The sequence below is a fragment of the Mesitornis unicolor genome, unplaced genomic scaffold, assembly GCF_000695765.1.
Source record: "Mesitornis unicolor isolate BGI_N332 unplaced genomic scaffold, ASM69576v1 scaffold22135, whole genome shotgun sequence".
NCBI lineage: Eukaryota > Metazoa > Chordata > Aves > Mesitornithiformes > Mesitornithidae > Mesitornis > Mesitornis unicolor.
The window spans coordinates 4,455-15,564 of record NW_010187941.1 but is presented as its reverse complement, the minus strand read 5'-3'; the positions used below and the strand labels follow the sequence as shown (position 1 = coordinate 15,564).

The window sequence follows — 11,110 nt, the reverse complement described above, 5'->3', positions numbered from 1 at the left end:
GCTGGAATAATTGGGGCAGTCCTAGAGCTATGGGTGATATTTTGTCCTCTTCCTGCTTATACCACGTCTGCATGATCCTCAAAGAGAAGGGACAGGAGATGTCCTCAAAGGACATTACTTTTGAGGGCAATGTCTGCAGCTTCAGTGTCTGTGTGTGTATAACTGCTGGGAAAGTGTGAATAGGGACAGCCCGTCTCAGAGTTGCTCTTCTGTCCCTGCTAAGCCCTCATTTCCCTCCCCAAAGAGGTATTTAAGTTCCCAAATATTTGTGAAGGGTGGGAGGGAGGACAAGTTAAATGCAGGTGAAAAATCACAGTGCTTTGCCTGCCCAAGAATTTCACAGTCCATCTGCTAGCCTGATTTAGAAAAAAGTGCCTATTTTTACTTCAGCTTTTCAGTAAGGATGTGATCCCTAAAGACCTGCTTTGCAGGAACCCTCCCTTTAGCAAGCAGCTAATTAATGGTCTTGTTATCTGTCAGCTTTCTCCTGTGTGCTGGAGCTTCTGGGGGAGGGATGCAGCCAAAGAATGACAAAGTTTTCCACCCTTCTCACCCCCCATCCCGTGCTGGGCTTCCTGCCATCCCCAATTAAAACTCCAGTGCCTTTATCGTGGAAAGCAAGACCAAAGGGCCACTGCTCCCTCCCTGCCCCTCTATTGCCCTGACAGATGTCTGGCCTGGTAACAGCACGGACCTATCTCCATCGGGGTTTTTTTACTGACCGGGGGATTAAGTCACTGCAGTTTTTAAGCCAAGTAAGAAAAAGACAATGCTGCGGATCGTCACGGACGCTGGCAGGAAGGAGCATGGATTGGGATGTGCTTTCCTGACCTCCTTCAGTGCTGAGCAACTTCTTTATTTAGATTTGTCCTTCCTAAGAGACTGCCTCTTCCTGTGGTGGAGGAGCACGTACGGAGTAAACACGTGTGGGTGCAAGCCTGTAGGTAACAGGGAGGACATACCCTGGAGAGACCCCACTTGTGGGGTGCCCCAAAGCTGGTTAGAAAGAAGATCTAAGCCAAAGTGGAGCCATTTTAGGGTTATGGCCATTCCATAAACTCCTTTTAATTTCTGACCTTCAGCCCCATTTCTCCACCAAATTGTATGTAAACCCTCAGGGATGGAAACCTGCACTGAATGAAGAGTTGCTTGAGGTCTTCATCATTTGCTTCTGCTGATGGCCCTTGCAAGCTCCTAGGGCCAGTCCTGCCCAAACCCAGAGGAGCTTTGGAGTGAGAGATGATTGGGTCACTGTGCTGGGATGGGAGTTTGCCAGTGGTAAGAGCTGGGACATGATGCAATCTGTCCTCATTTTTAGTTCTTGCTTTTGTCAGGTCTGTGTTATTAGAAAAGGGAGATAAGTCTGGACCACATACGGTGTAGCTCTCCTTGCTGATAGGCACGGTGCTCGCAGTTTGGCTGCATGGATATTTTGTAGGGTTAACTAGGAAATCGGCACCAAAAGCCACCATCAGGAAAGGTGCTGCTACCTTTCACCAGGCTCTTTGAAATAAAGCCCATTGAGCTCTCTCAGGAATTCTTCACCACATCACGATGAAGTGATTGAAGGAGAATGTGTCTTCAAATCTCATAAATTCCTATTTCCCACAAATTCAGGGATGGACCCATAGGCACGACGATGCTTTTCTGTTCCTATGAGCAATTTCCCACCTGGGGAAGCAAAGCCCAAGTAACTCCAACTGCAGATGGTGCAATTCCACTCCTGCTTCATTAGAAACCTACCTTAAACATAGGAACCTTTCCTATAGGTTCTTATACAGGATATGTTTGCCCCACGTGTACATTAAAGAATCCACATGAAACATATTATTTTATTATGAGAGTGTATCTTTTAATGTAGAACTTGCTGTTGGTTCTCCTCTTCCTTCTTGCCTACAACAGCTTTGCCTTCTGTTCTTCGTCAAATGGCTCAGCACCCCCAAGAAGAGACAAGGAAAGAAGTAACAGGAAATCTGAGGAAAAATAATAAATCCCAGTGGTGATTATACTTCCCTGCTGTTTGATCGATGGGACAACATCTATAGGAAAAGCTTGGTGTTTCCAGCCCAGAGAACTGTGCATTTCTGCTCTTCGTTGGGCAGTGGAAGAATATAACAGTTAATAAAATCATACCCATGGCTCACTTCTCCTTTGGCCAAATGGTAGCTGGGTTTTAGCACAGCTTTGCTTGTCTTGTGAATGCGTGATCTGCTTACAGCGTGCAATCGGCTTACGAAAGCTGAGCTGCATTGTGCTGACGCAAGGTCTATGCAGCTTTTAACTTGCTGGAAGTGGTTTGGGCCTCAGAAATCAGTGGGCCTGGGGTGTTGAAACTGCCAAAGAGCTTTTGGCATTGGGGAACAGGGAAGGCATGATTTCCTTTCCTTTGCTGGAGGCCTTCACTTCATGTCGGGCATTGGACTCCACATTTCTTGTCTGGAAATGTCCTTGGAAAGACAGTCCCAATCAGTGTTTGCAGTTCTCTTATGCATTCAGCAGTTTCACTTGTTTTTATTGTGATTACTTCTCTGCTTTTGTAGTTTATTTTCCCCTTTCTTCCCTCTTTCACTTATTTTTTTAATTCAGTTTCCTCCTCATCCCGTACTTGTCCTTATCTACTCTCTGTCCTCCATTGACTCACAAAGCTGCACTCTCTGACTCCTACTGCCATGCATTTTCCATCACTGCTTCCCCTTCCTCATCATCCTCATATTTTGCCTCCTCAAATTCACTTTATTCCTAGAGAAAATCAAGCTTCTGGGGAGCTTCAAGGTGGGAAGAAACCAAAGCATGGTGAACTACCCAGCAGAGAATGAGAAGCTGTGGGAGCTTTGAAGGAGAGGCAACCCCTTTTCTGCCACCTTCTTATCAGGCATTAACTTTTGAGTTGAACTCCTCGGTATGTCTGAATAATCTGTCTCCAAAAAAGGATCATAAGTTGCCTTCAAACCGTCTTTGACAGGAAAAACTCACCAAGCAGTGATCCTGTGTGCTGTGGCATGATATAAATGAGAAGGTGACTCATTTTGGACAAACAGGTCATTAATGGGATGAGTCGCACTTCTAGGGGGCATCTTTTAAAAGCTTTCCTGTGTTAAAAAGGTTCCTGTGTGAGTTTGTCTGTGGAAATAAGGGCCTGTGATTCAACTGCAGGCTCTTGTGGCAATCCTGCAGACAGAAATACTGATTCCTCCAGACAGCCACAGGCAGATGGCATTGATCTCCATGGGTCTGTACCTGTCTTGTGCTCCACGAGTCAGACGTGTGTGCATGCAAAATTCCTTTGCTAAGCCCGTGTTGGTCACTTCCAGTCTTTCAGAGTACAACAGAAAACTAAATGTGAAACTGAATTTCTCCTCCCTGGTGGATTCCTGGGCATTATTATGAAATAATTAGAATATTGGAGAGGGTGGAAGGGCTGGTTGCAGGTTAGAGCGGTCAAAGAGCTGAGACCTGCAACCTGAGAGAGGTTTTAGATACAGAGCCTGCGCCTGAGACACCGAGGTGAGGGAAGAGCTGGGGCTTTCTTGTCAGGTTTGAGGATGCTTGAGTTCACTCCCTGCAGGTTTTGAATAGAGACTGTCAGGCTGTGACACTGCCCAGCAGAGCCAAAATCTACACATAGCAAACCCAAGGCAGTCTGTGCTTTCCTGGCTTTCTGGTCCAGCTGCAGCACCTCAACATCTGGCTGAACAACAGGCTTCAGCCACTGAAAATGGCTGGGCTGCCTCACTTGGTCTTCTGCAAGTGATAGAACGGACATGCTTGGATTAATAACTAATTTAATCATAAGTTAATAGCAACTTAATGACTTAATAGTAGCCAGACTGCTGCAGGTGAGTAAGGTTGGTTGTCTTTGCCTGAAGGGAAGCATTGCTTCCTGCCTTCAAATCAGCAGAGCTGCGGGTGCGACTTGACTTGTGTTGGAGCACAGTAAACTGCTCACAGCTGGTGAGAGAAGGGGGATCCGAATGTGCTGGGTTTGGATGGAGGAAAAAGCACCCCACCTTGGGGCATGGGTCGTGCTGTGAGTCACGGTGTCCGTCTGTCTGTCCCGTCTCTGGCAGGTCTATAACCTGACTCAGGAGTTCTTCCAGCGAGGTAAACCAGTCAATGCCGAGAGCCAGAACAGTGTGGGCGTCTTCACACGGGACGTCGTGCGCAAACGCGTCAAGGCCGATCCGGATGACACAGAGGCCGTGAAGAGGCTGAAGCTAGCCATGATCCAGCAGTACCTTAAGGTATGTGTGCACATCATTGGTTGTTTTAATCAGGAACAGACAAATCTGGAGCCTCAGACACCCGGCTGAGCCTTGCCCAGCACTGGAAAGTTGTTTTCTGTGGTCTCACAGCTGGGGCTGTGTTTAGGCTGACCACTTTTCCTCATAAGGCGTCTCCAAAGACAGTGGGCTGCAATAAAAAATACCTTTACTGGTTTTTTTTCCTTACCTTAAACTTCCAGCTTTCTAATCAGAAGGGGCTTTCCTAGGCCCTGTTAAATTTTCTGGTGTAATTTAGCATTTTCTTACCATCTGAAGCGATTATCAGCTGCTTTTAGTAATGTCTCATGCCTTACACCTGGGACCCCAGGATGCTGCCTGAGTCTCTTTTACCCCCTTCTGCCTCTGTCCATATCTCAGAGATCAGAAGAAACGTAACTTTGATATTAGTAATTTGCTGAAGAAATCCCTAGAAAGGATTTTGAAGGTAAAGCATTAAAATCAAAGGTGGACTTTATAGACTGATATCCTAATCGTTTTTCCTCATGGCTTCCCTACTTCTTTTTATCTTCTTGATGCCTTGGCCTAAATGAGATCTCTGTGGGATGAGGACTTAATGCTGCATCAATCACTCCACAAGTAAAGTGTAATAGTCATTCCCTTTTCAATTATAATGACTTAAAGACTTATGAAATGAGGCAGGGGAGCCAAGCGGCGCTGTGTGATGTGGTAAGTGTAAGGTATTCACATTTTATAGATGAGAAGCTGAAACAAAGAGAAATAAAGACCTAAAGAGTCTCACAGGAGACTCTGATAAAGCTGAGGTTTGAACCAAGGCATCCTGGGTGCTGTTCTGATCTCAGCGTCCTAAACCAAGAGCTTGTATCCCAGAGCATCTCCACAGCTGCCACGTAGACGGGTTATTTACTGTGTTATCCACGTAATATGCAGACATCTCTAGTCATTTGATAGCTCTCTTTTTTTCTGGTGATTACTGCTGTGGCTGCTACAGGTTTCCACAGCCAGGGACTTTTCAGCAGCTCTTGCAAATCCCTTCTCATGTGTAAATACCTGAGAACAACAAAGCTTCTGATACTTAAGACTCTCAGATCAGAGTGGGTGCTGAGAGAGTGGGGATTATCTGGTGTCTCAGGCATAGCCTTGGTAGTTGCCTGGTTTTCTCCCTGGCATTTTTCCTTCATGCCTGAAAGAATCAGCCATCACTGTGTTACCTTCGCAATGTGGAGTGTCCTGGTGGAGCATCCAGGCAGGATGAGGGGCCTTTTCGTGACCCAAGGTGCAGGGTTTGTGTTGTGGGCCAGCAGAAATAACCCTGGGTGGGTGCTGGAGAGTGTCTGCTCAACTATCAGCTGGCGTGGAACCACAGCAGACACACAGGACAGGTCTAATTCAAGACCTAACTGTGCATGACCTGGGCCTCCTCAGTCTTCACTGGGGTCACTGGGTGATGCCAGAGACACCTTAGGCCAGCACAGAGATTCCTGTCTCCCCCAAGGAGAGGGTCTGGGCTTCCAAACGTGGTCCTTAAAGTGTGGAAAATTGGCCAAAGGGCGAGGCATGGAGTTGTAATGTTCCCTTTGCCTAAAATGCTTACAGAGTTACAGTGTGCAAATCACTTTGGCTCCAGTGATTTGAAGATCGCTGTGTCCCATGCATCAGTATTATTATCATCATTAAAAACTGATCACCAGGCAGGCCCAACACCCTGCTTTCGTCCCAGGGGTTGTCGCAAGCTGTGGCTATGCCTAAGACTCCTGCAGACATTAACCCAACAGGTCCTGAATTTAAAACTATTATAATCACAGCAAGTTAATCAAATGCAGGTGTCTCACATCCTGGCATTTCCCATTTCTGTCTCCTTCAGTCCCTTCTGCGTTGGGTCCTTTCCCCTCCTGCAGATCGCAGCTTGCCGAGTGTTTAACAGTGCGTTGAAAGCTGCTGACAGCAGCAATAGCTGCCAAAAGCTCCTCATGGGAGCACTTATTAACACTGGAAAGAGCATCTGATTAACATAGCTCCAGCTTCTGCTGCAGAGGCACCAAGTAACAAGTCCTTGGCCAGTGGAGTGGGTTTTAGGTGATAGAAAACAGAACTGTAACCCAAAATCGTGCAGAAGCAGAGATGTCATCTCTGAACTCTGGCCGATGCAACCAAAGCTGGTGCAGTTTGTTACCATGACAAAATGGTTTCTCTGGTTGGAAGGAAGAGTTGATTTTCTTAAAACCTACGGCCAAACGCTTCTTCACTAGCAAAAATAATGTGGTTTAAGAGTGGGATTCGGGACTCCCAGCTTGTGCAGCTCCTCTGTGGCCCTTGCAACATTGTGCTGCGGCAAAATGAGTCGCTTTGTGGCAATATTGCTTTTGTGTTGCTTTTCCATAGGTAGAGAGTTGCGAGAGCAGCTCCCACAGCATGGATGAAGTCTCGCTCAGCGAATTTGGAGAGTGGACCGAAATCCCTGGGGCTCACCACATCATTCCTTGCGGTTTCATTAAAATCGTGGAGATTTTGGCCCGCTCCATCCCCGAGTCTGTCATTCAGCTCCGCAAGCCGGTCAAGTGCATCCACTGGAACCAGTCGGTCAGCAAGGAGATCGAAAGGGTGGCCGACCACAACAGCGACCTCCCCGAGGAGGACAAGGGCTCCGACGTCTTCGTAGAGTGCGAGGACTGCGAGTTCATCCCAGCCGACCATGTCATCGTGACTGTGTCTCTGGGAGTCTTGAAGAAGCGCCACGAGAGCCTGTTTCATCCCCGCTTGCCCGAGGAGAAGGTGCTGGCCATTGAGAAACTAGGAATCAATACGACCGACAAGATTTTCCTGGAGTTCGAAGAGCCTTTCTGGAGCTCTGAGTGCAACAGCATCCAGTTTGTCTGGGAGGACGAGGCAGAGAGCGAGAGCTTGACTTATCCCGAGGAGCTGTGGTACAAGAAGATCTGCAGCTTCGACGTGCTCTACCCACCGGAGAGGTACGGCCACGTCCTGAGTGGCTGGATCTGTGGAGAAGAGGCTTTGATAATGGAGAAGTGCGATGACGAGACGGTGGCGGAAACGTGTACCGAAATGCTGCGTAAATTTACAGGTGAGCCACGCTCTGGTTCCTGTGGTGAGCGGAGGGGAGAGGCAGAGTGGGGCTGGGATGCTGGATAACCACTAGGAAGGAAATGCAGTAAAGGCATTTTTAGTTCTTTGGCGTTTTATGTCCCTTTGGATGGGCTGTGCCTGTGCTTCCAGCACACCTCCTGTTTGGGTGTGCCTGAGAGCTATTTATACAGAGGGGCTGATAAACAGCTCAGGAAGTGGTGGGTAGAAGTGCTTGAGGATTCCACATCCTCTGCTTTTATTTAATCACAAATAACCCTTGAGCAGCTGCAGCTGTTGGACTGAGGGCTCCTGAGGACTGATCTCCGCTGCGGAAAGCAGCACAGCTATTTTAGAGCCTGCGGAGTTGAACCTGTTTAGCTCAGCTGAGATCTGGTGGTTGAATCGCATCCCTGACTTCCATTCAACATGGGGCTGTGTGGAAATCTCACTGGGCTGAATTTCCAAGTATCCATTGATCTTGAGACTTTGTTTTCTGAGTGCCTCTCCTAAACCTTCCTGAACATCACAGATTTCACACGCGCTGAGCACACATCACATTAAAGGCAGCAGCTGGAGCGAGACAGATCTTATGTGTATTATGCTGAGAGAAATTACTACTGAAGTTTGTAATACTTGAACACACCGGGCCTTAGTTTGTCTGCATTCACTTCTTTACAGCTTGCACACCTTCCCAAAAAAAAGGGCTTTTTGTATTTGCAGAGTTCTTTGAGATCCTCTGATGGGAGACACTGCACAAGTGCAGTAAGGTAATGGCACTGAAACAGCAACTGACTTGAAACAGCCAGCCTTGAAGTAAGGACTTTGGATTTATACACAGTTAGAAGCAATTGTAAGAGCAGCATCCTCCAAGGTTACTTGTATTTTATGGTGTTTTAGAGATGGGTCCCATGATTAAGCTATTTCTATCTGTCTGCTAGCTCTTGGTAGCCAAATCTCAACACCCACTTGGTTTCCAGCTTGACCTCTTGTCCGTGGACTTCCAAATAAGCGAAGAAATTTGCCTTCACAAATGTAGCTTCCCCCTGTGCTTACACACCATTTACTACCAAAACCGTGGTGATCTAGAGGAAGGGTCCTGGAAGCTGAGGACCTCCTGCATGACTGACTGCAAAGAAGCAGGCTGGATCAGTGAGAGCTGGATTTGGCAGCTTCAGCCTCCCGAGCTGTGGTGTTGGGTATCCCTACGCTACGTTGCAGTGTTGGTACACATACACCTCCTTTCCTCCTGACCCCAGCAGGCCAACTGCTGCCCTGCACAGGCGTAGGAGGTGGCTCCTCTCTTTAAGCCAAATTATTCCAGTGCTGACATCTCCCTGAGCATATGAACAACCTCATTTATTGCAGCTCTTTTTGCTTAAGATCTCTTGTTTTTCTTAAAACTCCTTGATTCATCAGTGGGAATTTGGCTCTTGGGGACTTTCTTAGTTTGGCAGAGGGGAGCATTCTCTCCCTCTTCATTCTTGGGCTCCTTCACTGCGTTACTGGAAATCGGTTGGCGCTGGGTCCTGGGTATGTGCTGCAGTTGCTGTCCCAGCTGATGCTGCACCTGGTCACTGTCCATCAGCCTCAGCAGTGTGAGCTCTGTCTTGGCCTTCTGCTAATCCTGGCCTATCTAACCCTGGAGCATTTCAGACCGAATTCACCAGCGCCTTGCCCTGCCGTGAACGTTTTGTGCATAAGCTGAGAGGCCACCTCAGCTGCGAGAAGAAAACCTGTTCTTGGAGCACCCACTGCACAACCTGACCTGTGACAAAGCAGCTTTCTGTCTGTCATCTAACTGTAGTCAGTTCTGAAAATGTCTGGTCTCCTGTGGTCCAGTTAGCACCGCCAAATGCAGCGTTTAAAGCGTTTCGCACCACTGAACTTCATGTGAGTCAGCTGAGTTGGGAAAGTAGTCCTCCTAGGATCCTAAGCTCAGTGCAAAGAAAGACTAATCTGTAAGTCAGTTCAGATCTTCCACACCTCGCTTGGTGCTCTGTTACATCTTCTGAAGAAGCTCGTCTCTGCCAAGTATAGAGACAGCCTTATGTTCAGTAATGAAAGCAGGTACTGTGAGCCTTTTAATGTTCACTTTGCCTTTCGTAGCTTTCATGTTCTGGGTGTAAAATCCTCCACATTCTTACATAGAATCACAGGATGTGTGGGGTTGGAAGGGACCTTTAAAGCTGATCCAGCCCAACCCTGCAGTCAGCAGGGACATTGGTACCAGATCAGGTTGCTCACAGCCCCATCAAGCCTGGCCTTGAATATCTCCAGGGATGGGGCCTGCACCACCTCTGGGCAACCTGTGCCACTGATCGACCACCTCATGGGGAAGAGCTTTTTCCTCAGAGCCAGCCTAAATCTGCCCTTTTCCAGTTTAAAACCATTCCCCCTCGTCCTATCGCTCCATGCCCCAGTGAACAGCTCTTCCCCAGATTTCCTATAGATTTCTTATAGATTTCTTATATACCTTCTTCTTCTATTAAAGAATTAATGTGTTACCAGTTGGGTTCCCATCTTCAGCTGTGTTTTCCCAGTCCATTGCTCGTGGAGGCCTTTGCTTTGGCTTCAGAAGGCGTTAGACCACTCAGTGTTATTTCACACTGAGAGGAGATGATCTGCCCCCGTGACCTTAAATTTCACATGTAGGTTAGTGCTGTGGATTATCTGGCTTTGCTGTGAAAAGCTCTGAGGATTGTTCTAACCTGAGAGCCATTGGCAATTACTGCTGTTCATTCACAGCGGGGTGGCTGGAAAGCAGCCTATCCCCTAAATCTGATAAGTGGGATGGCTTTGAACAATTGTAAGTCTTGCTCTGGTTTTGTTGTTGTCTAAGCTCTGAGTGTTAGGAGCCAGAACAAAGCAACTGCAGGCCTTGAGTTGTCCTGTCCATCCTCCAGCTGTCTGTCTGCAGGGGAACTGATCTCTTTTGGCTTCTGTGTTGTGCCTGCCACCCTCATATGGATGGCTGGGATGCCCTGATGTCTCTCTGGTGTCTTCTACCACATGGAGCTAGGGCAGGAGATTGGCTTTGGCTGTGGGAGCCGTGCAGCTGCGTTTTAATGTCCCAAGGCTCCTTACCCTGCTCCACGCTGGTCTCTGCGTGAAGCTCTGCCCTCTGCCACCTGCTCCACATTGCAGTGCTGCGGTTTCCCTTGTGACAAAGTTGCTATGTGAAGGATGATTCCCTGGTGGGAAGACTGCTGATTACCCATGTGTGTGTGGTACAGGGTCATCCATGGGAAACACTGGAGAGGGACAAAGCTGTTGTTTTTACCATTCTGAACAGTTGTGCTCTTGAATATTACTGGATTTATACAATTATCAGTTGGGCTGATGACTCCACAAACCCCTTCATTAACAAATTTCAGTCTTTGAGCAGACCTGTGGCCTTATCTGCAGGCTGGCAAGCCCTCATCTCCTTGCTTATAACGCCGTATTCCTAATGTTAATCGTCTTCTTAATCAACATCTTACTTGCTGACTCCTGAATTGAAAACCTGGGTACCTTGGCAGCGGACCATGAGAACGTGCCCTGGCTACAGAGGAGGCACAAGTGCAGACGCTTCTTTCATTTGAAAATCCATGATCTGATTGTTTCTGTGCGATGCAGTGTGATGGATGACCGCTTTGGCCCCGTTTGGTGTGGTGTTGTCCAGCAGCTTTCACGGTGCGTTCTCCTGGGCTTTCCCACAGCCCCGAAAAATCAAACGTGATGTCTTACTTCCTTGACACATCCAAGAGCTCCCTGTTCCTGGGCTCCCTTGGGCTTTTCACTTCCAT

The 11,110-nt window shown here is 47.8% G+C and overlaps 1 protein-coding gene across 2 annotated transcripts in view; it reads left to right on the top strand.

Moving 5' to 3' along the window:
- Nucleotides 1–11,110, top strand: part of SMOX (spermine oxidase) — a 24,303-nt gene that overhangs the window by 9,312 nt on the left and 3,881 nt on the right. Inside the window, exons 3-5 of one of the 2 annotated variants that reach the window (XM_010185628.1) lie at nt 4,068–4,241; nt 6,624–6,838; nt 6,950–7,323. In XM_010185628.1, the coding sequence (XP_010183930.1) occupies nt 4,068–4,241; nt 6,624–6,838; nt 6,950–7,323 (763 nt within the window). Of the gene's footprint in view, nt 1–4,067; nt 4,242–6,623; nt 7,324–11,110 lie in introns of both variants that reach the window. The other variant, XM_010185627.1, reaches the window with a different exon arrangement.